Source organism: Budorcas taxicolor, chromosome 6 (genome assembly GCF_023091745.1).
Source record: "Budorcas taxicolor isolate Tak-1 chromosome 6, Takin1.1, whole genome shotgun sequence".
NCBI lineage: Eukaryota > Metazoa > Chordata > Mammalia > Artiodactyla > Bovidae > Budorcas > Budorcas taxicolor.
In genome coordinates this window covers 104,692,635-104,719,025 of record NC_068915.1, presented here as the reverse complement: position 1 = coordinate 104,719,025, position 26,391 = coordinate 104,692,635, and the positions used below count along the sequence as shown (strand labels likewise).

At 47.7% G+C, this 26,391-nt stretch overlaps 1 protein-coding gene across 2 annotated transcripts; it reads left to right on the top strand.

Annotated features, from left to right (window-relative positions):
• Nucleotides 1–105: 105 nt before the first annotated feature.
• On the top strand, nt 106–26,391 carry ZBTB49 (zinc finger and BTB domain containing 49). Of its 2 annotated transcripts, none has more exons than XM_052642084.1 (8): nt 106–139; nt 5,318–5,488; nt 8,754–9,856; nt 13,259–13,305; nt 20,178–20,251; nt 21,707–21,789; nt 21,876–22,037; nt 25,472–26,391. In XM_052642084.1, the coding sequence occupies exons 2-8, from the start codon at nt 5,337–5,339 to the stop codon at nt 26,146–26,148; spliced, it is 2,298 nt and encodes a 765-aa protein (XP_052498044.1). In that variant the 5' UTR covers nt 106–139; nt 5,318–5,336; the 3' UTR covers nt 26,149–26,391. The 2 variants fall into 2 exon arrangements, with proteins under 2 accessions (XP_052498044.1, XP_052498043.1); XM_052642083.1 differs by lacking the exon at nt 106–139 and adding an exon at nt 1,234–1,311.

The window sequence follows — 26,391 nt, the reverse complement described above, 5'->3', positions numbered from 1 at the left end:
CCTGGCGGAAGTGAGGCAACCGGAAGTCAGAGGGCGGGTGCCGCCGGCCCAATGCTGTGGGAGGGGCGGTGTTGTCGCGATGCTTCCGCTGCCGGCTGAGCCCGGCCAGGAGCGCTGAAGGCGGCGGTGGCGGCTGCAGGTGACGAAGAGGCGACGGGGCGGGAAGCGGTCTCTGAGGGTGAGGTGGGGATTGCCGGACTGGTAGGCCGGCCTCGCGAGAGCGTGCGGGCCTAAGGGCGATGGAAACGGCCCGGAACCCCGGGCTGGGCGCCCGAAGGGCCGGGCCGGGCAGGTCAGGGCAGGGACCGGCCGCCGCCCCGCGCATCCCTCTGCCGCCGTGAGGGGCCGTGGAGCTGCTGCTGGGTCGGGCGTGTCTGCCCGTGGCCGTGAGGTGCTTCTGCTAGGAGACGCGACGACCAGGCCGGGCTCCGGAGCGCGTCCTTCACGGCGTGTGCAGCACCTTCGGCCTGGACGCCGCACCAGCTTTCCCGTCCCGGCCGCCCGGGGCACCGCCCGCGGGAAGCCGCGGGTCCCCTCTCCTCGCCCCGGCTCCCTCCATCGCCGCGTAAAGTTGAGAGAGTTAGCGCTGAAGACCCCAAAGTTCCTAAAGCCCAGCCCAGTCCCGTGGCCGTGCGACCTCTCCGTGCCTCGGATCCGCGTCTGTAAACGCGTGTTACACTGCCGTGCTTAACTCGATAAGATTATTGTAGGATTTCCTGCAAAGCACTCAGTAGAGTGCTTATCTGCTCTTCTCAACCCTTAAGGGGCTTCCCTGGTAGCTCAGTTGGTCGAGAATCCGCCTGCAATGCAGGAGACCCGGGTTCAATTCCTGGGATCGGGAAGATCCGCTGGAGAAGGGGATAGGCTACCGCACTCCGGTATTCTCGGGCTTCCCTGGTGACTCAGCTGGTGAAGAAGCCGCCTGCAGCTTTCACTTGGGTAGACCTGGGTTCGATCCCTGGGTTGGGAAGATCCCCTGGAGAAGGGAAAGGCTGTCCACTCCAGTATTCTGGCCTGAGAAATTCCATGGAGTCTACAGTCCATAGGGTCGCGAAGAGTCAGACGCGACTGGGCAACTTTCACTTTCACTTTGGGGCTTCCCTGGTGGCTCAGATGGTAAAGAGTCTGCCCGCAATGCTAAGGAGTTTGCAAGAAATGTGGGAGCCCCGACTTCAGCTTCTATAGCTCAGTTGATAAAGAATCCACCTGCAGTGCAGGAGACCCCCGTTGGATTCTTGGGTCGGGAAGATCCGCTGGAGAAGAGAAAGGCTACCCATTCCAGTATTCTTGGGCTTCCTGGTGGCTCAGCTGGTAAGAATCCGCCTGCAATGCGGGAGACCTGGGTTCGATCCCTGGGTCGAGAAGATCCTCTGGAGAAGGGATAGGCTGCCCACTCCAGTATTCTGGCCTGGAGAGAATTCCATGGACTGTATAGATACTGGGCTCTCAAAGAGTCGGACTCAAATGAGCAACTCTCACTGCAGCCCTTAAGACAGGTCCCGCACATAGCAGTGGTGGTCACTGTGGAGCTTCACTGAGCAAATGAAGGTTGAACCTGGTGTGAACAGAGAACTGTGAGAAGCTAAATTAGGACTAGGGTGCGGGTGTGGGGGTAATAAGGAGGGTTTCCCTCTGGAGGTGAGCAGTGTCAGGAATGGAATAGAGGGTGTATGGAAGGGCTCCAGTAGCAAAATACCATAGTCTGGAGGGCCTGAACAACAGACATATATTTTCCTCACAGTCCTGGGAGCTGGAAGTCCAAGATCAAGGTGTCAGCAGGTTGGTTTGCTCCCGACGCTGCTGTTCTTGGCTCCCAGCCGCACATCTTCTGGCCATGCCTTCTGGTGATCTTGCCTCTGTGCACAGCATCCCTGGTGTAAACGTCCAGCTTTCCTGTTTTTTCTGTAAGAACAGCAGTCAGATTGGATTAGGATCTACCCTAACTTCCCCTTTTTAACTTAATTACCTCTTAAGGCCCAATCTCCAAATACAGTCTTCAACATATGGATTTGGAGGGAAACACAATTCAGCCCACAAAAGAAGGCATTTACTGGATGGACAGAGAGGGAAATATTCTCCAACAGAAGTGACAGGTTGCCCGGGTTTAAAAGCTGGATACTCGAGGTGGGTTTGTGTGCAGAGCACATGTGTGAGTCTCTTCCTTGTTTGTGCTCTTCTGCACTTTTTTGTTTGTTTGCTCCCTGTGAAAACTCAGGGTGAATTCTCTTTGCTCTTTCTCTGGCAAACTTAACCTTCAGGTTTCAGCATAGATGTCTTTCCTCCAAAAGGTTTTGTTCTGATCCTCATCCCCCAAATTAATTTGTACCTTCCCCATTTAATATCGCCAGTACAGCCCTATTTTTGTTTCTTTCACTAAACTTACTCTTTGTGAAAGCATAGGATGACTATATCTGAGTTGTTTACCACCTCATCTCAGTGCCTGGTGTTTAGTGGGCACTCTGAAGTTATGTGAGTGACTCAAACTGAGACACAGCCTATGGAGGGCAGGGAGCATTCCATCCTGAGTTTATCAGCTTTCCATCCTCACCACAATATCTTGCCATGTACTAGGCACACAACCAGAGAAGGCAATGGCACCCCACTCCAGTACTCTTGCCTGGAAAATCCCATGGACGGAGGAGCCTGGTAGGCTGCAGGCCATGCGGTCGCTAAGAGTCGGACATGACTGAGAGACTTCACTTTCACTTTTCACTTTCATGCATTGGAGAAGGAAATGGCAACCCACTCCAGTGTTCTTGCCTGGAGAATCCCAGGGATGGGGGAGCTTGGTGGGCTGCTGTCTATGGGGTCACACAGAGTTGGACACGACTGAAGTGACTTGCAGCAGGCACACAACATCATCTTAACTCAGATGGTCTCCATAGCATCATAGAGTCATTGTAGTGCTAAGACAGGAACCTGGGCTTGTGTGCACGTGGCCAGTGTTTTTGTCGTTAGGATTGGGTTAGGGGGCTGGGGACCAAGCTACTTGAGAAGCGTGATGGCCAGAGAGGAAGGGAGGACCACTCTAGGCAAGTGTGTGTGTGGACCTCGGACGCCTGGAGAAGTAATCTGTCAGTGGCCCCACAGAACAGACTGCCCACATTCTTTCCTATGGTGTTTGGCCAACTGATCAATCACCTCATGGAACCAAAGGGCCTTTGCTCTAGGAGCTGTCGCTACAGGATAAAATTCCATTCTGGTTCTTATTCCCAGTAGAAGCACCTCTTCGTTCACTCGTGTCTAAGCTTTTTCTTATGATTCCTTTTTTCTCCTTTCCCATATTTGATGCCATTCAGTCCACCATCACATTCTTGATGTAGATTTAGAACAGGAAGATACCTTAGAGATTATCTAACCCAATAGGGGACCCTCTATTTTTACAGATTAAAACACTGAGGCCCAGAGTCTCCATCCATCTTAAAACCATGTATTGAGCACCTACTATATCCAAGGCGCTCTTCTGGATACCAAAGATATGCTAATCGATAAGACAGTAGATTTTTGTTGCTCGTCAAAAAGTGAGCCGCAAAGACAGCGCACCATGCTCCTTGTGTCATAGCACAAAGCCTGTGTTGCACACGTTCGTCCTCATGTGCGTTGTGCTTTACATTGGTGCTTATCTGTGGGGCCACCTGGACAGTCAGGCGTTGGTAATAGACTGAAGACGGTGCTGATTGGATTCCAAGGAAGGCCTTTAAGCTATTGCATGTAACTTCGAGTAGCAGTTAAGCATGTGGGCTTTGGGCTTTCCCTGGGTTTAAATCCCAACTCTGCCTCTTATTGATACCTATTATTATTAGCCGTGTGGGTCCTCTCTAACTGTGGTCAGGTTATCTATTTGCTTTGTGACAGACTACCCTAAAACTTGGTAACTTCAAAACTGTTTTGTTTTATCTCACAGTTTTATGAGTCAGAAATTCAGGCAGGGCTCTGCCAGATGGTTCTCCAGCCCTACACTGGTGTGGGTGGCGAATGGGGTTCAGCTGGCGGTGGGGCTGGTCTGGAGCTTTCAGCGTGACTTTGCTCCCATGTCTGGTCTCTTGGAAGGGATGACTGGAAGTCTGGGTTCAGCAGAGCCCTTCTTCTGCCCCATATACTGGCTCCAGCTGGACGTCTTACAGGCCTGTTGGCAAAGCAGGCCTCCCGGACCCATCGTCTGGCAGATGGAAGGTGGGAGCTGTTGGCTCAAAGGCCTTGGCCCAGAAAAGAGCGCAGCTTTACACCCTTCCTTTCACCTGTTCTGTTGATTGAGATAGAGGCTGCCCCAAGTCAAGGAGAGGAGACCTAGATCCCACCTCCCCTTGAGTCGTAGATGTTGTGGCCATCTTTAATCTGCCATGCGCTTCATTGTCCTCATCTGTCTGTAAAGTGAGGCTAATGGTACGTGGTATCTCTCTTAGAGTTATTCTGAGAACTGAATGAGTTAATATGTGTAGAGGGCTTAAAATAGTGCCTGACGTAAAGGAAACATTGGATAAATATGATGATTATCCTTATGAGGTATATGATACATTATGATTCGTGGTGCTTATTTGTAAGACACATAAGAAATGTAAGATGCAAATTCTCTTTCTGGAGCTTTTTATAATCTAATTTGGGAAGGTACAGGATGGATATCATGAAGCAGTTAGAGAACTATACTAAGTAACATAATAATAGTTACAGTTTTTATAGTCAAGTTGTGGGATGGTTCATAACTTTGCCTGTCATTCCTGTATAGCCAGAGAACCTGTGATGTAGACTCAAGACATTTGCTGTATTTTAGCATTTAAGTCTTTGGAGGAAAGTTCTGTGTTGTGTTTCTCCTGTCCCTTTTCTCACGGGCATAGGAGCATGGACTTCAGGGTTTAGGAACCAGGATTTAAGTCCTGGCGTTGGAATATAACAGTTTTCCGATCATGGCCACGTTACTTTAACTCCTCGTTTCTTAATTTCCTCCCTTGTAAAATGGTGATCAAAGGGTTCTTGTAGCATTATTTGAGTTAATGGCTGCAATGTTCCGGGCACAGTGCCCGGTCTGTATGAGTCAGTAAATGGTAGCTAATAATAATAATAAACCAAGATGGCTTTTCTTTTCAGGCAACCAGTGGGGCAGGGTAGATAACCGATCACTCAGTCATTTGGACATTCAGCACCCTTGAGGGTTCAGCACTGTGGACCGCGCCTTGCCATCTGACATAATGCTCGCTTTTCTGCATCCGTGTGGCACAGGAAGTCATGACAGTGAAGCACAGATCAGTCGGTCGGTTTGGGTGCCCTTTAATGACCAGTCATGGCATCAAGGATCACTGCTTATGAGCATCCTTTTTCCTAGGTCTCCTGGATGGTGGAGCATGGACCCAGTTGCTGCCCACAGCTGCCACCTTCTCCAGCAGCTGCACGAGCAGCGGATTCAAGGCCTGCTCTGCGACTGTATGTTGGTGGTGAAAGGAGTCTGCTTTAAAGCCCATAAGAACGTTCTAGCAGCTTTCAGCCAGTACTTTAGGTACGTGTTTTAGACTGTTCTAGTTGTACAGAGAGAAAGCTTTTCTGGAATGGAAATCTTTTGTCTAAATTTTATTTTTCCTCGGATTTCATTCTCCTTATCTTTTGTAGCACATTGTGGGCTTTTTCATTTTTGTATTTAGAGTGACCTAAGCGGGAAGATCCTCTGGAGGAGGAAATGGCAGCCCACTCAGGTATTCTTGCCTGGAGACTTCCATGGACAGAGGAGCCTGGTGGGCTGCAGTCTGTGGGGTCACAGAGAGTCGGACATGACTGAAGCTACTGAGCGTTCATGCACGCATATATTTAGGGCTGTGAAAGTAATTTGGCACTTTGTCTTTGATTTTTGAGTTGTAATTAATATCAGGCTTCTGTATGCATTTCTTGTCCTTTCCAGGTAAAAAGATTGAGGAATAGAGTTTCTGATAAGAACATTTCTGTAATAAGAAATCTGAGAGGGGAAAACATCCTATATGCCATTTTTAAAAAACTAAAACATTTTCATTTTTGTTTGCATTTTACTATTCTAAGAAAACAGGTTTGAACTCAATTTACTTATCCCTATAATTGTTTTTGCCTCAATGAAAGATTTACTTATAAACAATAAGATCAAGCAATAGTATTTCATTTAAGTATTCTACACACATTTTCTGGTTAACTGGATTTATCTGTCCTGAAGCACTTTTTCAGGACTGCCCTGTAGCTCAAAAGGTAAAGAATCTGCCTGCGAAGCGGGAGACCAGAAGAGAAGATCTTCTGGAGAAGGGAACAGCAACCCACTCCAATATTCTTGCCTGGAGAATCCCATGGACAGAGGAGCCTGGCAGGCTACAGTCTGTGGGGTTGCAAAGAGTCGGACACGACTGAGCGACTAACACACACACAAGCACTTTTTCAGAACTTTTCCCCTTAAAATATATACTATTTTACTACTCTAGTAAATGATATACGGAACAGTATTTACTCTTTCCTTGATAATCCTGAATCATCAAATTAAGTCTCAGCTGTCATAAGTGCTGCAAGTCGTATTATAGTGGATTGACTCCCTGAGGCAGCATTCTGCCCATGGTCCCCTGCTTGGGCTTTGCCTGTTTCTTCTGTCTTTCCAGGACAGTTAGGTCTATATGTTATGAAACATTGGCTAGTTTATTTGATAAAATGTCTTTAACAAACTGGCAGAACAACTTACCTGACTCAGTATTTTTACAGGAGACAAATTCATTCACCTGTGAACTTGACTTAGGCCCAGAACAAAGTGCCTGGGCTTTATGGTGCCTTTTCCCTGCATTAACTTACAGGGCTCTCTCACTGCTGGTTTATGGACCATTGGGTTTCTGAGAAGCATCAAGTACCTAGATCAGTCAGATAGACAGAGATGGAAAGTGGAAGGGTGGTTGCCAGGGGCTGAGAGGTTGCGGATAATGGGGGTTATTGTTCAATGGATAGAGTTGCTTTTTGGGATGACGAAAAGATTCTGGAAATGGGAAGTGGTGGTGGTTACACAATAATGCGAATGTACACGGTGCCACTGAATTTATCATATGAACCATATAGCCAGATGTTTGACATTATGTGTGTTTGGCCATGGTTAACAAGTTAAAAATATTTTTTAAGAGTCTGTATCTGAAGTATATCTAGAGTTGGTTTATTATAGCTATTTTCATTTTCAGATGTTTTTAAGATGCTTAAGATACAGAAGTATTTCTGTATGTGTTTTATGGTTTGAGATAGATAATTTGTCAGACTAAACAAAATATTGAAAAGTGTCTTCTTTAGTTTTCTGTAATCTATCTGTATGCAATGAATAATGCATATGAATAATTACATTTTTTTAAAAAAGAACAGTGAGTATATTTTTAAATCTTACTTTAAGATTTCCTTGGAAGTTTGGATATTCAACATACGAATTCAGTTAATCCGAATTGCTTTATTGACTAGCTTGCAAACACTTCTTAAAGGATTGAAGCATACTTGATTATTTTTTTTGCTTTTAAAAAGGACATGTTTTATTTTGAGTGATTGGAAAAATACTGAAAAACATTGAGAATCAATAATATCACAAACACACCTGGATCTTGACTCAGAATTGACAGACTTAACATTTTTTTGCTGTGGTAAGAACACCTAACACGTGTTTAAGTGTGCGGCACAGTGTTGTTAACGTGGGCACTATGCTGCGTAGCAGATCTAGCGCTTATTCATGTCGATAACAACTGTTACTTTTTCTTTCTATTCACATATTTTAATCGGAGGATAGTTACTTCATAGTATTGTGATGGCCTCTACCATACATCAACATAAATCGTCCATAGGCATACATGCATCCCCTCCCTCCTGAACCCCACCTCCCTCTCCCCTCCCCACCTCATCCCTCTAGATTGTCGTGGAACACCAACTTTGGGTTCCCTACGTCACACATCAAACTCCCACTGGCTATCTGTTTTTACATATGGGGGTGTATATATCTCAATGCTGTTCTCTCAAATCATCCCGCCCTCTCCTTCTCCCACTGTGTCCCAAAGTCTGTTCTTTGTGTCTGCGTCTCCTTTGCTGCCCTGCACACAGCATCGTTGATACTATCTTTCTAGAGTCCATATATATGCATTAGTACATGATATTTGTCTTTCTCTTTTTGACTTACTTCACTCTGTATAATAGACTCTAGGTTCACCCACCACATTAGAACTGACTCGAACGCATTCCTTTTCATAGCTGAGTAAGCGTCTACCATGTATATGTACCACAACTTCTTTGTCCATTCATCTGCCGATGGACATCTAGGTTGCTTCCATGTCCTGTGCTGTGCTAAGTTCTTTAGCTGTGTCTGACTCCGTGCGACCCTGGGGACTGTAGCCTGCCAGTCTCCTCTGTCCATGGGATTCTCCAGGCAAGAATACTGGAGTGGGTTGCCATTTCCTCCTCCAGGGGATCTTCCCGACCCAGGGATCAAACCTGTGTCTCCCGCGTTATAGGCAGGTTCTTTACCACTAGCACCACCTGGGAAGTCCTGCTTCCAGGTCTGAGCTATTGTAAATAGAAGTGTGAAAGTGTTAGTCGCTCAGTTATGCCTGACTCTGCGACCCCATGGACTCTAGCCCGCCAGGCTCCTCTGTCCATGGAATTCTCAAAAGCATACTTAATTTTTAATCTTAGCATTTATCGAAGGATAGTCATTTTGAACATTAGCATGCGTATTACTTAAAAGAAAAAGCTATCAGAATGTATGGATTGTTAACCCTGTAAGCAGATATCCTTTCTTTTATCAGGAGCCTCTTTCAGAACTCTTCAGGCCAGAAGAATGATGTTTTTCATTTGGATATTAAGAATGTGAGTGGCATCGGGCAGATCCTGGACTTCATGTACACGTCGCATCTGGATCTTAACCAGGACAACATACAAGTCATGCTGGACACAGCCCAGTGTTTGCAGGTTCAGAACGTCCTCAATCTGTGTCACACCTTTTTGAAGTCAGCCACCGTCGACCAGCCTCCAGGCCTGCCCTGTCACGGCACCTTCTCCCTGCAGAGCACCCTGACTCCCGCCACGAACTGTGTCCTCAGTGAAAACTACCCACCTCACTTGCTGCCGGAGTGCTCCGCGGGCGCCCAGCAGGGCAGGGCCGTGGACGGGTCACTCTCGCACGCCCCACCCTCAGTCGGCCTTCACCCGCCCACGGCCGAAACCTCCAAACAAGCCCCCGACCCGTTCGATGGCAGCTGCACAGAACTGTCTTTCAAACAGCCCAATTGTTACTATAAGCTCAGAAACCTGTACAGTAAGCAGTACTACAAACACGCCGGCTGTCCCAGTCACGAGCGAGTGACTGAGCAGCCTTTCACCTTCAGCGCCTCCGCAGACCTTCACACCACGGATCCCCAGCCCTGTGCGGTCGGCCACGCCGAGTGTGTCCTTGAGTCCTCCCAGCACCTGCCTTCCAACTTCCTGGCCCAGCCTTTGGGTGAAAATGCCCCAGACCCCGCGTCCGACCACGCCAGCCAACAGCCTACCCGGCAGATGAGGCTCAAGAAGGCCATTCACCTTAAGAAACTCAACTTCCTAAAGTCACAGAAATCTACAGAGCAAACCTCTGAACCGAAACCCAATGACAGTTTAACCACAAGGCTCGAAGCTGCCAGGGAACATGGTGTGGAGAAAGTGAACAGCCCCAGCGCCGAAGAAAAGGAAAGCGAGGAACTCAGCAGTTCCGAGAACTTTAATGGCGTGAGTGAGACAGAGAGGCCCGAAGACGCCGCGGCCCTGGAAGACCAGACCCAGATGCCGCAGTCCCAGAGACAGTACGCGTGCGAATTGTGCGGGAAACCTTTTAAACACCCCAGCAATTTGGAGCTGCACAGACGGTCTCATACAGGTACACTGATTTGGTCCCCGCAGGCAGAAGGAAAGCAAATAATACCAGACGATCAGACACCACTGCCTGCTCCCGTTTTTGTAAGAAATTTTGCTATTGCTTGATGATGTCATTGATATTTACCCCCCAAATCAAAGAGTATTCGCTATCTTCTGCTTTGTGTTTTTGGTGATGTCTTTTAAAGAATAATCTTAAGTTAGTAAAAGCTTTCATAGAGCCATTTTTAAAAGATGGTGCACTTTTCATCTTTTAATTGTGGTTTTCTATGAGAAGCTTTCCATCTCAAAGTATGGCAGATTCTTTTGATTCACTCAGATTTTCAAATTAATTCTAAAACAGATAAGCAATATTTAGTTCTTTCTTCAGAATTAGATTATTTTTTTTTTAAAGCATGATGTTGGTTAATTCAGACCAAAGTAGTTTAGTTTGAGTAATTCTGAAAACTTTGGAAAGTAATTTGAATGTCAGATTTTTTGTTTATTTTTAATGTGTTTTTTAAATTTTATTTATTTTTAATTGAAGGAGAATTGCTTTACAATATTGGTCTCATTTCTGCCATATATCAACATGACTTAGCCATAGGTGTACATGTCCCCTCTGTCTTTGAATGTCAGATTTTAAAAATTGTGATTTGGGAGGCAGGAGGTAAACTTCTGAATGAGGATCAGCTTTAACCATTTGGTATTTTCAAGTGAAAAATTCTTCCATTTGAACCCTGAATTTTCAAAGTTCTGTTACCTTAGGTTATACCTCTTCCCCTTTCCAAAATATTTATTTTTTCCAAAGCTTTTGAAAAAGTGTTATACAATATTTATACAGTATGTAATATAACACGTGTATATTACTTTCTTTCTTGCACTTAAGCCTGATGACCCTAGTACACATTACATATTATTGGCAGTTATCTTCAAGGCATGAGAAGGAGTATGTTCAGGAGGCTTCTAAAGTAACTGCTTTCAAGGTGCTTGTGTGATTGTGACTATTGGTGTGATGTCCTGTTATCACTCCTGATTCCCCATTTGCTCCCTTATTGCATTGTTGAGACTGAACTAATATTTATGAAAGCCTTCTATAAATTTTGTTGTATTTGAATATAAACTACTATCATTATTTTTAGTAGTTGCTCAAAATTATTCCATACAAAGACAGTACCATTGACTAAATTTTGCCCTGAAAAAGCTTAATTTAGATCATTCTGTAATTTTCTGGAGCCTAAAGATCAGTATAATTTTTATTTGAGAAACTTACCTGCTTTAGCTTTAAAGGAAACAAGAATTGTTTTTATCCTGCAAGAACATCTTTGAATAATAGCAGTCAGACAGTTCTGTGGCACAATTGCTTCCTGGGACATAAGTAGATTGAGAAGGGCAGCAGTTCTCAGTATGGTTTGGGGAATCCTTTCAGGGGGTCAGTGAGGCCAGAACCATTTGTAGCCTCATGTAGGATGCTCCTCCTTCCCTCCTGCTTCCCCAACAAGTGTACAGTGCCCAGTCCCTCAGTCATGTCCGACTCCTTGTGGCCCCATGGACTGTATCTCTCCAGGCTCCTCTGCCCCTGGAATTTTCCAGGCAAGAAGACTGGAGCTGGGTGCCGTTTCCTCCTCCAGGGCAAGTGTGCAGTGGGGTCAGTTCAAGGCTGCAGAATGTGTAATGAGGGCTTCACCTGGTGGCCAGTGAAAAATGTCTGGCCGTTTCTTTCAAAAATCATTCCGTTTTGATTTCTAATACAGACTGTACCCTCAGGTACGGCCCACATAAGGAAAAGCTCTTTAGGGTCCTCAACTGTTAAGAGTGTGAAGGGGTCCTGAGAGCAAGAAGTGTGAGAACCACTGGTGTAGGGTTATTAACCCTGGTCACCTGAGACTCTAAGGAACTAGTAACCTCTCTTTTCAGACTCTAGTATCTCATGGTGGGGGCTTTAATGTAACGTTATCTATTATCTCCCTTATCTTCAGACATAAATGTAGTTCAAAATGCCGCATCCATGTGGTTATAATTACAGTTACCCTTGAACAACGCGAGGCTCAGGGGTGCTGCCCATCTGAGCAGTCAAATCCTGTATAACTTATAGCTGGTCCTGCATGTACCGGTCCCTCCACAGCTGCAGATTCAGCCAACCTCCATGATGTAGTACTGTGATACTTACTATTGAAAAACATCCGCGTGTGAGTGGACTTGCACAGTTAAAACCTTGTGGTTCAAGGGTCACCTGTACTTGTGCTCAGGAGCTCCCCACTCATCCCTGGGGAAGCCATTAAACAGTTTGAGGAAAAGATCAAAAGTACTTTAGCAGAAGCCCAGAAAGCTAGCCAACTCCAGCAACACAGTAGGAGGGGAAACATTTTTTAGAAGGGATCTTAATGAAAGCACTTGATTTGAGGGGATGGGGAAAGTGAAAGGTTCTTGGCCTTCGTGGGGTCTGTTTGTTTATTAGGGTTCTATAGGTTAAAGGCAGTACCTGAAGGATGTCTTTAAACAGACCATTTTCTGGAGACTGTCTTCAGAACCGTTGTGGTTTCTTTGTAGTAGAGTTCCATTCTCTACATCTGTTCTGTCCCAACATGTGATCATTCAAAGTTAGTGAAGTCAGAGGGGCCAAGCAGTCAGCAAGGGAACACGTCCCATGGTGGAATCTTCTTTTCCTCTGTTAGCACGTTTCAACCAAGGCTAAAAGGCAGTGGGGAGGGGCTTTTTCCCAGCACAAGCACAGGAGGTCCTGCTCTCTTTGGAGCAGTTTGGGGTTCATACCTCATGTGAAATGGATGAGTCCCCCTGGTTCTGTTAGGACTCACCTGTGGTCAGTGCAGGAGCCAGGCAAAAAGATGGGTTTGTGCTGTTCAGCAAGAAAACTCACATTTGATTTTCGACTGAAGGGGAAATCTGTCCAAAGCCCCAGTGTACTTTGAGTGCACATAAATGTGTTTGATTTCAATACAGGTTTAAATTTGAAGAACCACTTTCTTTTTTTTTTTTGAGAGAGAAGTAAATATAGATTGGGACTTCCCAGGTGGCTCAGTGGTAAAGAATCCGCCTGCCAATGCAGGAGACATGGGTTTGATCAGGAAGATCCCCTGGAGGAGGAAATGGCAACCCCTTCAGTATTCTTTTTGGAAAACCCCGTGGACAGAGGAGCCTGGCAGGCTACAGTCCATGGGGTCACAGAGTCAGACATGACTGAGCACACACACACATATAGATCTCACTTTTATCATCTCTGCCTGTCATCTGAGGGTGAGAGAGATGGTGAGGACAGAGGCTCCCCATGTTCATACCCTGATGGTGAAGTACGTTATGCTCTGTTTTGAATGGTGGGACACAGAAGGCAGTTTAAACATTGTAAGTGGAAACCTGTCGTGCAGGTATTACTAATGATTTTACCCGCTGTTGTTTTCTTTTGTTTTAGGTGAGAAACCTTTTGAATGTAACATTTGTGGGAAACACTTCTCTCAGGTGGGAATACTTTTATTTATTGTTAATAATCAGAAACCTGAAACCCAGTGTTTATTTTTATTACAGATGAGACATAATTTTGGGACTTGTGAGAGAAGACTGATGATATCTGTAACTTAAAAGACTTCAGACTAAATCAGGAGAAAATAATTTTCAAGAAAAATTTCTAGCTCATTGTGGGGGTTACCATTTTTTTATAAGCATAACTGTGAACTCTCACAATACCTTATCCCTCATTAATGATGGGTCTAATTCTAGTGTATTTCTTCTCTTCCTGTGCATGATATAAACCATATTGAGCACCACTTGAGGGCTGGGGGATTCCTAGGAGGCTCAGTGGTAAAGAATCCGCCTGCAGTATGGGAGACATGGGTTTGATCCTTGGGTGGGTAAGATCCCCTGGAGAAGGAAATGGCAACCCACTCCAGTATTCTTGCCTGGAGAATCCCTTGGACAGAGGAGCCTGGCGAGATACCGTCTGTGGGGCCGCAAAGAGTCTGAACAACTGAACACACACGTGGGGGCTGCAGTTTATGCCAGCCTGGACCCAAGACAGATGCCTTCTTACTCTGATTGGGGTTGTAGATGTTAGGGTGTTGGAGAAAAGACCACACACTTTGCATTCCCTGCCTTTGCACATGTCCTCTCACTTGGCCGGTGTGTGTGTCCTCATGTAGGCTCTGTACTCATCTGGGCACCAGACAGAGAGAGCGAAGGTTTCAGAGGTATTCTGAACATGGTAGAATGGCTGTGGGAACCTGCTTATCCTTCTGCAACAGAAGGTAGCTGTTCCCAGAAGCTGCTCGAAAGGCCCAGTGCCTGGAGGAGATAGTTCACAACCGTTTCTACACTTGCATGGCAGTCATGGAGTAAGAGCATGTACAGATGCTCTTTGACTGGGGAAGGACCCTGGGGCTGGGCCTCGGTGGAGGAGCTGGACCCCTTCACCCCGTGGAGCACAGGAACCGCAGGTTGGCCCCAGCACTGACGCCCACACCTGCCATCTGGCTGCTTTTCACTCTTCCTGCTGGCTGTGAGCCGTAATTCACCATGCCCCAGTGTGGTCCTTGGCGTTATCAGTCCAGGCAGGGACTGTGCACCCCACCAAGTGTTCCGTAAGCCTCTGCTGAGCTGAGTGGAGGGATTGCTGGTCTACCTGCCATGCACTCTAGCTGAGGCCTGTGCTGCTTCCTGCCAGCCTGCCCTGGAGGTCAGAACTCAGCCTCTAGAGCCAGACAGTGTGGATTTGGATCCAGCCTCTGGTTTTCTGCTTTGACCTCGGACAGTCTCCGTGTTTGGCACTTTGGCTTCCTTAGCTGTGAAGCAGGTGTGTGGGACCACTGGCCCTCGTGGTGTGTGAGGAGTAAATGAGTTTATAAGACAGTCAGCTTCCCAGGTGGCTCAGTGGTATAGAATCTGCCTGCAAATGCAGGCAGAGGAGGGTCTGATCCCTGGGTTGGAAAGATCCCCTGGAGAAGAATGGGAAACCCACTCCAGTATTCTTGCCTGGAAGATCCCATGGACAGAAAAGCCTGGTGGGCTACAGTCCATGGGGTCGCAAAGAGTTGGACATGACTGAGCAACTGAAGATGGTCAGCATCACGCCTGGCCTGTGGTGAGTCCTCAGGACACATCAGTAGCCCCTCTCCCGTGGCCATTGCCTCTCATTTCTCTGTCCTCTCTGCTCTTACAGACCAGTCTTCCGAAGGGACACTCCCCCACTACTCCACCCCCCACCACTTTAATCTTTCCAGCTTTGGTGTAATGGGAAGCCTTAAAAAAGTGGCTTAACGACCATTAATAATTAGCAATCACAACTTCTCTGGGTCTCATTTTTATAATTCTTAGAATAGAGATGATACCACCTCATGGGAATATTAGGAGGATTAAATGAAAAAAAAAAAATGGACGTGAAAGTCCTTTATACATTTACACTGTGGCAATAGTTTAGGTTCTATCCTTTTCTTGCTCAGAATCCCGTGGGTTTTCACTGTTAGTCAAATAAAGTGAAACCAGACACTGAGGCATTGGGTCTGCCTTCAGCCTTCTCTCTTGGAGTTAATGCCGGGCTCACCCTCAGAGATTCTGGCACTGCTGCTTGGGGCTGGGGCTTCAGTGTCGGCGCGTTTGAGAACAGTGGTTTTGATAGCACCCCGTCCTCTGCTTCAGACCTTTCCTACATGTTCCCCTCAAGTCCCACCAAGGGCAGCCGTGTCTGATAGACACTACAGAAATCCTCCTCTTCTATATCGGTGTCTGTGTTTTTATCAGACTTTTATAAACATCGAGGTTTTTTTAATGAACATAACCATATATTTATGGTTTTTAGATGTATATTGCTGTTTTACTTCCTAATGTAATGATGAAGTTTTTGTGAATAAGGACTCTTTGAACAAGTATTTATTACAAACCTACAATGTCTGAGGAGCTCTGCCTGTGCTGCGGCACAAAGATAAATAAGGCTTCAAGGAGCTTTATGTTTAGAGGAAGAAACAGGTGCATAAAGTGGTAAAGCACAATGAAACGGTGGAAATTCCATGGCTTTTGTGCGGGGAACAGTTTGGGTGAAGAGGGCAGTGGTCATTCCTGCCTGAAAGTTGTGATGTTTGGGTGGTTGAGGTCCTGGGATGTGTCCCGTGACTGGGGCGGGGCCCTGAGGATGGGAGCCCTTGATGGGCCTGAGGCTCTGGCATTCCAGGCGGAGGGAGCAGTGGCGGTGTTTACACTTCAGTAACCGGGCCTTCATTTCTCATATGAACTGGAAAACGTGGTTACAGTGGACTGGAAATACCCTCCCTTCTGGAAGATTCAGAAAGTGGACCTACCAATAAGAATTAACTTTATTCATTGTAGTATTTAATAGGGTTGGTTAGTCTTTAAAAAAAAATAAAATTAGCCACAACCTTAATAATGAGTCAGCAAACAGTTTACTTCAGCTTTGGAAAAGCTGTGACAAGCCTAGATTGTGACAGCTGGCTCTGCGTGTATTAACGCAATTTCGGACACGGCCCTTGCCCGGATGGCAGCAAGTGAGAGTCACGCAGTAGCTGACAGTGTGCATGAGGCCCCGTTGGGAGCCACGTGTCTCCCATGTGCAGGAGAACCCGGGCTGTTCAGTGCAAACAGAGGCGAAATCTAAGACCATGATGGGTCGGGAATACCTGTCACAAGAAAAACAAGCAAAGGGAAACCCGGTGTATTGAGCTGTCTTGGGGGAGGGGAGGGGAGTCGCCTCGCCTCTCCAGTGAAGCAGAATAGAGACCCTGAACAGCTGCTGCGGAAGGTCGGGTTCTGAGAGGTTCAGTACCCTCCCCGCATCTCCTTTGTGCAGGGTATGACTGGCAGGGCGCTGCATCCCTGGGAGGCTGCTGAGACATGTTCCAGGGTGCTGATGCGGCCCCATGCCAAAGGTGGCAAAGCTGCATCCCATCTGTGGTGAATATGCCAGAAGCAATACTTCAGTGAACCTAAATTACTAAATCTTCCGACTCTGCGGTGGTGTTTCCCACACTTTTGATGTTAAATGTCCTTTTATCAGTGGAGTAATCATTGTCCTTTAGGTAACAGCCTTCTGCTAATCTCCAGATTTTTTTTTTTTCTGTTTCATAGTCTTAAAACTTCTCAAGATGACTTTTAAGATCTGACTTCTCTTTGGTCTGTAAAGTCTCACAGTTCCCGATTTTGTACAGAAACAGTCACCCACCACTAGAAGGGTACTCTGCTTGAGAACATGTACTTGATTTGATCATGGTTAAATACTGAGGTTCAGGTACCTGTTGGAAGGAGTTTATTTTTTAAATTATTCAGCAAACCAGGTGTTAACTTCTTTTCTGCAGCAGAGTTTTTGAGTTCTGACAACTCCATCCTAAACTAAAGTGGTGTCCACTTAGAAAGGGTAGAATTTCCTTTTTTGCTAATGTTTTTCACCCCAACAGCAGCACAAGCTTTTTGAGTCCACAGACAAAGTCGAATTGGGGAGTGTTCCATGCCAGCTGTAGGGGCCATGGCTGCTCCCCTCCCAGAGCCTCTGTTTACCTCCTGGAGCTGGTGAATGGCACTTTATGAGGACATTGTAAGGACTCTCTGAAAGTCAGTTTGTAACTGGTGAGCAAGTGTTCCACTCGTAGTAAACTCTTAACAAAGGAGACCTCCTGGTATTTACCCCCTGCTGGAGTTTTCAGGGATCCAGCAGTACGTAGATAATTTTTAAGATGTCGTCCTTGTACTTAGGATATAATTAGTAACCTGGTGGCTCAGTGGTAAAGAATCTACCTGCAATGCAGGAGCCTAGGGTTCAATTCCTGAGTCAGGAAGATCCCCTGGAGGAGGGCATGGCAACCCACTCCAGTATTCTTGCCTGGAGAACCCCATGGACAGAGGAGCCTGGCAGGCTACAGTTCATAGGATCACAAAGAGTCAGACATGACTGAAGTGATTTAGCATGCAAGCACGCAGAGCATAGCAAAATTACTAAAAATGACGACTTTTGACTAAAGGGCAAATAATCGGGGCCCCAGTTTGCTATGTAATTTGGTATACATTATCTGAATGCATGATTGAAATTTTTTTGCCTGAATCTTTCCATTATTTAATCTACTTTTATGCCATTTATCAGACTAATATATGCTCCTTTATCAGGGGGAATGATAATCATTTTCATTATACACTTTCAGTATTAAATAGCTAAGAAAACATCTTGAAGTTTGTTTTACTGTTGTTTACTGTAATATTTAAGCTTCCCTTGTAGCTCAGTCGGTAAAGAATCTGCTTGTAACGCAGGAGACCTGGGTTCGATTCCTTGGTTGGGAAGATCCCCTGGAGAAGGAAATGGCAACCCACTCCAGTATTCTTGTCTGGAGAATTCCATGGACAGATGAGCCTGGGAGGCTACGGTCCACGGGGTCACAGGAGTCAGACACGACTTAGCGACTAAACCACCACCACTGTAATGTTAAGTGGAAGACTATTCGGTTTTATTTACTTTGAAAACAAGTAATTGTTAAGCTGTATTTAAAAAGGAAAGATGCACCATTGCTAAGAATTGAATCCGAATGTATTTTAACCATAATACATGGTTTATATAAGAACTTGAAACGGAAACGAAGGATCTAATTAAACCATTGAGCAGATGGTGCCATACAAATTGTTATTTAAATGACCAGCTTTTCTGAAAGTTGGAAGTGACTGATATAAAATGTGTGTTATCTTAAATCCAGTGAGTCGTTTCCTGGATAGCACAGTCAACTGTCATACTGAGAATTCAGCACAAGCTAGCTTATTCACAGAAGCTTGCAGGCCCTCATGGAAGACAAGAGTTTAAGCTGAGATCAACCAGCATTAATTTCTGGCCTACTGTGTAACCAGAGCAACTGATTTATTTATCTGAATCTCAATTGTACACCTAGAAAACAGAGACAGTAATACCAATTTCTAGGGGTAATTTGGTTATGTGTGAGTAGACCAAATGTCTATTGCTGTTGACATTTGCTGTTTTATTATTGTTATTAATAGTCATTCAGTTAAAAGCTAGGTATTTCCCATTGTTTTGCCAAATGCTTTCTCTTTGGTTACCTAAAATAAACCAGCTTTTTTTTCCTTAAGCCATATTTATCATATTTTGAAATACAGTATCTAACTCAGTTTTTTCAGACTCTGATAGACTTAAAGAATCTTCTGTGTTACATAACATGAAATCCGCAGTTTTCTTTATACTTTCAGTCCTATAACCATGAACTATCTTTGAATCTCATCTAAAATATAGTTTAAGCCAGCCACTCATGCCTTCTGAGGTGGCCCACAGTGTCTGTGTGTTTCTTTCTAAATAAATCCACTTCTTACCTATCCAAAAAAAAAAATTACAAGCCAAATTTATGAGTTGGGGATTATTGTTCATTCTCTTTTTTGGCTTATTTTGTACGTAAGGCCTGCACATTATTACCTTGGATGTCTTCGTCCTCCTCAGTGTTGTTCATAGCAGAACACTATGAAAAATTAAGTTGGGAAGTGGCAGATTGAGACTGTTAATGTAAATCACAGTGATGGAAGATTGTGTTTTCCAGTCCTAATTTGAAACATTTGCCAGTAGCTTTTGTAAAGTCAGGCATTTGCAGGTTTAATTTCACTGTACTTTAGGCAATTTAGTGTTGATTTCCTGTTGATTAATTAGCACATGGAAATCTATTTTGTGATCTCCATTTAAATCAGTTATTCTTCGTAAAGCCCTGCTGTTTCAGAGATTAGAAACATAAAAGGCCTGCAGCTGAAGGACCACCGTGAATCTCCTGATTTGCTTTTTTTGCACAGAAGTAAAAATGACCAACCTGTCAGTAAGAGCAACTGTACCACCAGAAGAAATACTTTTTGTAAATGTCTTACCTTCCTTATGAACAAAAGCATGTTTTTCAAGAAAAAACAATGAATACTGAAATGACCAAGTACAAATGCTACCTTTTATCAAATGTTTGCATGTAGGTGGTCGAGGTTAAAAAAAAAGAAATATAATACATCAACAGCTGTTCAAAATACAAGCTTAGCAAACCTAAAAGCAGCCCCCACAGAATGTCGGGCCCATTTTACAGGGACATGGCGGCCTGTCCCCCTGTAGAGGGACGGGCCAGGGGCTGGCATGGAGCTGAGCTGAAATCAGCCGCCCCCTGTTCAGTTCATTGCCAGGTAGGGCCGCTCCCAAATCAGAACCAGGCTGGGCCTCCATCTCCTTGCACGTGGCTGCTTCTGAGTCGTGCATCTGGGATCTTCAATGGGAAGTTGGACTGGAACCTGGCTAAATCTGTCAGTGTCCCTTTTGAATGTATGTGCCCTTAAAAAAGTTTTTTTTCCATTATTGGCATATTTTTTCTTTTCCTTTCCTGCAGGCGGGTAACTTGCAGACTCACTTGCGTCGGCATTCTGGGGAGAAGCCGTACATCTGCGAGGTCTGCGGGAAGAGGTCAGTGCAGGGCTCGGTCAGCCGCCCGAGGGGAGCCGGCTCGGCAGCTCCGAGCCCCGCGGGGCTGCTGCCACCCAGGGACACAGCAGAGCCCAGCCCGCTGGCCTTCCTTGTGGCACACATGAGAACAGCGGAAAGAGATGGACATGTTAATCAAAGGAGAATCTAGGACACAGTCGTAGGAAATGGGATTTTACGGGAAACAGAATGACGCTAAAATTTCCATTCATTCCAGAAACGTCTATTAAAAGATGACTGGTCCCATGGAGGTGACCGTCTGGTAGGGAAATGAGACTTGGCAGCCTGAATGCCTGGAATCAGGAGAGGGGGTGCTGGGGCACGCCAGCCCCGCTCGCAGACCCGTGAAAAGGCAGAGTGCAGCCGCAGGAAGAACAGGCGAGCCTCAGGGCCGGGGAGGCCAAGGACTTGGGGGACCACAGTCTCCCCCTGGAGGTGGAGGTGCCCCGTCCTGTGGGCATACCAGCCTGCAGCCTGTACCCCCTGCCCCTCCGAGGCGTTCGTTGGGATTCCACTCCCTCTGTCATCTGGGGGTTGGTCATCATCTGGTGATTGGTCATTCTAGAACAGGAGGCAATGGCCAGGCCTCTACCAGTTACTTAACCGTTCAGCCATTCAACATTTATTAGGCACTTACTGTATGCTAAGTGCTGTGATGGGAACACTGACATTTTCTGCTCCTGATACGTTTGTGTTCAGGAGTTGGGGGTGGGGGTGGGATGATATGGGGCAGTTATAGTCACAGTCTTCTACTGGCATGGGACAGCACCCTTGATTCAGTTCCAGAAAAAGCAGTTGTCTCTGCAGATGGTAGAAAACAGAAATAAAGGCTTCCTGGCCTGATAGTGTCTCTGCAGCTGCCCAGACACTGAAGGCCAGGTTTAGCACCCAGGTCCTGGGTCCTGCCTGTCTGGGGTGCCTTGTAGCACAGGCCCTCTGCTGTTTCGCTGCGGGGCGGGTCCTTGAGAGTCTTGTTTCTCAGGGTGTTTTCAGTGTGAGCCTTCTGAACTCCCATTTAGAAGTAAATGTGTTTATAGTGTTACCAGATAAATCTTCCCAGATGCAACCTGTGGTCCTGAAATCAAGTGAGGCAGGACAGAGAGGAACTTAGCTCCACAGTGGGGCTTGGGTTGGGCCAGGATTGCCCCCCCACCCCCCACCCCCAGCCCACTTAGCAATCACCTCAGAGGAAGAAGGGTTAACGCAAGTAGGTAGGGAAAAACTGTTTTAGAAATGAAACAGTAGGATCATTCTCTACTCTTCTTTAAAAAGAGGAAAAAAAGATGTTCTTTTCTAATGAGCATCTCAAACGAAATCAGGCCACTCCTGGTCACATTCCGAGGGAGCAGCTCATCCCCTCCCTGGGTGACTTGGAGTTAGAAAGGTCTGCAGTGACGCAGGCAGGCTCTTAATTGACTTTCCAAATTGCGTTTGCAGGTTTGCAGCCTCGGGAGATGTCCAGCGTCACATTATCATCCACTCAGGAGAAAAGCCACACTTGTGTGACATCTGTGGTCGAGGTACGGCCGAGCGTCTCCCTTCGGAAGATTTCCGATTAAAATGTTCTCCGTCCCTCAGCCTAACCCCAGTGTGTGGTCTCCTCTAGGGTTCAGTAACTTCAGTAATTTGAAGGAACACAAAAAGACGCACACGGCTGACAAAGTCTTCACCTGCGATGAGTGCGGGAAGTCTTTTAACATGCAGAGGAAGTTGGTAAAGCACAGAATCCGGCACACGGGCGAGCGGCCTTACAGCTGCTCTGCCTGTGGTAAGTTTCCGCCCACCCCAGACCCTGTGGGAAGGATGCTGGGCTCTGTGCCCACACACTGTCCTGGGTCATTAGGGGTGCTCAGATAAGTCACCCCTCTTCTCATGGGTAACGTGGAAGTGATTGCTATTTCTTGATCACTTTGGCCTTCTCTGATTCATCTGTGTTCATGTGCCACTTACCCAAGGTTTCGGCAACTGCCCTAGATACAAAGATGACTGATAACAGAGTCCCAAATGCCATGGGGCATTGGCAATGGGAAAGGTGGGGGAGAGCGTGCGGTGCAGCTGCAGGGCCGGGGCACAGCGGGCTGCGGGACACCGAGGGCACACAGTGGGCTCGGGAGGGGGGCTTCTTGAGATCGTGTCACATGTCACAAAGCAAAGGTCACTTCTGCGGCATTTGGCGCATCCGTGACGTCGTCGGGAGGCTCAGTTTCCAGGCACATCACTGCACAGGCCAGGGAACTGGGGCCTCGAGTTAAGTACCCGTGATCACAGAGTGTTAGAGCTTCTGAAGAACTGGGGGAGGGCGTGCGTGTGTGCGTGCGTGTATGTGTGTGTGCGTGCGTGTGTGCGCGCGCACACGTGTGTACACATGTGCCACTGGCAATGTGGACTGAATGAGTGAGTAACCATTTTTATGATTACCTGGTTAGAACAAAGAGGAAAAATGCTCAGAGGCAGGCCGTGGGGAGCCTGGAATTGGGGCATCCTCGGAGCGGCTCTGTTCTCATTGTGGTTGGTCCCTAAAATAGGGCAGGACGTGTGGGATGTGGCCGGAGGCAGCTTCCTTCATGTCTCCCGCTTAAGCTGGGTCAGATTCCCTGGACACCAGTATCGGCAGCTCCGTGATTTGTCTGCTCCCTCTTAGAGGATAAAATTGCATCACTTTCAATCACAGTTGCAGTCTCAAATCCCTAGTGTAGGATGTCGGTTATTCTCATTACGACTGTGAACTTGACCTCAGATTCAACTGTTCCTTCCAGCCAGGGCCTGCTTTTTGCCGGCTACAACCCTGTAGGGAAGGCAGTGCAGTGGGCCCCTGTCTCCCCCGTCCCTCATTTCCACCCCTCCCCGCTACTCGCTACCTGAGGCTTCTGACCCACATGAGGTCAGCTTTCAGGAAAGGAGGGAGAGGAAGGGAGCGAGAGTGATTCTGTGTGGCAGGTTCGAATCTGTATTAGCAGCTTTGCTGAGTCGAGTCCTGTCTATGGAACCTGCTCACTTGGAGCAAGCAAGTCAGCAGTTGGGGTGCATTAGTGCTGTGCTGCCCTCGCCACAGTCTTAGAACATTCCATCACCCCAGGGAAGAAACCCCGTGCCCACTCGCAGTCACTCCCCACTCCCTCCCTCGGCAACCCTTAACCTACTCTCAGTCCCTAGATTTGCCTGTTCCAGACAGCTCATAGAAGTAGCACCCTGCAATGTGTGGCCTTCTGTAACTGACTTCATTTCGCTTAGCGAGTCTGCTATGAACATTCACATGCAAGTGTATGTGTGGGTGTATGTTTTCGTTTTCTTGGATTCAAAAGACAGTTTCCATTTCATGGTGGCTTCACAGTCTGAGCTTTGCTGACTTGAAAGCCTGGCCCTCTCTGCCTCTTCTTCCCTCGCTCCTCCTCCCCCTCCCCCTCCCTCCAGCATTTTACCTTCTTCCTAAGACAGCCTCCCCCTTATACCCTGTTCTCCCTCCCCACTTAGCTGCACTTTCCAGGATGGAAAGGTGCATTTTCTTCTGGCCAGACTTTCTCCTTTAAGCCCTCGGTTTTGTAGCCGTTCATCCTGAGGAGGCTTTCCCTGTCGGTGTCCCATCGCCCCTCTGGGCAGTCCTCTGAGGTTCCAAGGCTAGCTTCCTTGCGAGCATGACCCTCGTCTGATCTGTGGAAATACTCACGTTCTGTGCTCTGAGGTCTGCAGGCCCACGTGGGTGCAGAGGTGACCGTCTGCTCTCTCTCTGTCGGCTGCCCATACAGTAAGCGAGCTGTCTCCATTTTCCCCATGCTGGAGGCAGGTGCTGCTCCACTCGGACCTCCTAGGGACCCACATCAAGCCCCTGTCTTGACTTGAGGTACAAAGGAGAGACTTCTCCTCCCATTTCCCCTCTCTGGGAAACTCTCCTGCAGCTGAAATTTATATCCTTTGACACCTTTTGCCACATAAAAGTCCACTACTGAGAATCTATCTTAAGGAAACAAGGGAAAGGACGATGTGAGCTGACCCTCAGGTACAGTAGCAAACAGTTGGAAGCAGTCCAAACAGCCCACCATTGCTTGACCAGGGCTAGATTAGCTGAGGACTCAAACACAGGGGTGTAGGGTTAAGTGAGAAGTTCTGGAAGGTGTGTCCGCGCAAATCATATAGTTTGTTTCAGCTCAGTCGTGTCCAACTCTGTGACCCCATGGACCGCAGCACACCAGGCCTCCCTGTCCACCACCAACTCCTGGAGTTTACTCAAACTCATGTCCCCTGAGTCGGTGATACCATCCAACCATCTCACCCTGTGTCATCCTCTTCTTCTCCTGCCTTCAATCTTTCCCAGCATCAGGGTCTTTTCCAATGAGTCAGTTCTTTGCATCAGGTGACTAAAGTATTGGAGTTTCAGTTTCAGCATCAGTCCTTCCAGTGAACACTCAGGACTGATCACCTTTAGGATGGACTGGTTGGATCTCCTCGCAGTCCAAGGGACTCTCAAGAGTCTTCTCCAACACCACAGTTCAAAAGCATCAATTCTTCAGCACTCAGCTTTCTTGATAGTCCAATTCTCACATCCATACATGACTACTGGAAAAACCATAGCTTTGACTAGACGGACCTTTGTTGGCAAAGTAATGTCTTTGCTTTTTAATAAGCTGTCTAGATTGGTCATAACTTTTCTTCCAAGGAGCAAACGTCTTTTCAAACAAAGCATAGTTTGTTTCAGTCCTTTGTAAATGGCTTCTATAAGGTTATATATTGGTTTTTCTCTTCTGGTGTTCTGACCTCATGGCAGGCCTTAGGTCACCTATCTCTAGTTTATACCTAGAGAAAGGAAATAGGACCTGGAGAAGGAGCGTAAAATTACGTTAAAAATTGAGTGTATAAGTAACTTTAGAAAAGATGCTTCTAAAGTGGAGATTGGCTGTGGTCGATTTGGGGATAGCTGAATAGCGCTGATGCGGTTTCTCAGCGTGGGCTGTCGGTCAGGCGCCCAGGCCCCCCTGGGATGCTTCTGGGCAGGGAGATGGGGCTCCGGAGCCCTCAGGTGACACGGCTCGTGGAGACCGAGGCTGCAGGTTGGGGGGCCGCAGCGGTGGGGCATGGAAGGGTCTGGAACTGGCATGAGTGGGTGATGGCAGCGCTTGGCCGACTTCACAGGAAAGCGGGGCACTTGGGGGCGGCGGGGACACCCTCCCGAAAGACCTCCTCTGAATAGCGCCCTGTCTGTTCCTGCAGGGAAGTGTTTCGGAGGGTCGGGCGACCTCCGCAGGCACGTGCGCACGCACACTGGGGAGAAGCCATACACTTGCGACGTGTGCAACAAGTGCTTCACGCGCTCGGCCGTGCTGCGGCGGCACAAGAAGACGCACTGCCGGGCGGGCGACGAGGGGCCGGACGCCCTGGAGGCACTCGCGCGGGCCATCGAGGCCCCGGACCTGGAGCGCTCCCAGAGCTCCGACTCCTTCTCCCAGGACGTGTCCGTGCCTCTGATGCCCGCCGTGACCGTCAAAATCCCCGCGCACCCGGCAGATGAGGACTCGGTGGCGGAGTTTGACAGCCCCTGTAAGTTCCAGCCGGTGGTTCAGCCCCCGCACGGGCCGAGTGAGCCCGAGAAGCTCAGCCTGGAGCCGGTGAAGCTGGCCAAGCCCCCGCAAGTGCCGCCGGCGCAGCACCAGGCCTATGGCTACCCGGACATGGACGCCCCGGCCGGCGCTGAGCCGCTGCAGGCCGACGGCGTGGCCGCCCTGCGATCGTCCCTGGCGGCCCTGGACCACCCCCCCTGCACCGACCCCCTGGGCAGCCGCTCCACCGCCCCCGCCTACAGGAACTCGGAGGGCCAGTTCTTCTCCAGCATGACCCTCTGGGGGCTGGCGATGAAGACGCTGCAGAACGAAAGCGAGCTAGACCAATGAGGCCCCCGTCGGTCTCAGCATCAGGGGCCGGGGCCGGGCTTCGGAGCGGGACACCTTCTCACCAGCTCCAGACAGAGCCCGACCCTGACCTGGCAGGGGTGAGCATCTCAGCACCTTGAGCTCAGCGTGTGGGAGAAAGCCTCCTGGCCCCTCGGGGAGGTGCACACGGGACTGAACAAGGCTCACGGACCGGGTGGTATGGACTGCGGGGAACTGCTGCTCATTTTGGTCATGGTAAAGGGA

Excerpts from the sequence above, each read along its gene's own strand:
- ZBTB49 (XM_052642084.1), top strand. The coding sequence starts at position 5,337 with ATGGACCCAGTTGCTGCCCACAGCTGCCACCTTCTCCAGCAGCTGCAC. Across the intron at positions 20,252-21,706 it reads TGCGAGGTCTGCGGGAAGAG|GTTTGCAGCCTCGGGAGATG; the intron begins GTCAGTGCAGGG and ends TTGCGTTTGCAG. Across the intron at positions 22,038-25,471 it reads TTACAGCTGCTCTGCCTGTG|GGAAGTGTTTCGGAGGGTCG; the intron begins GTAAGTTTCCGC and ends CTGTTCCTGCAG.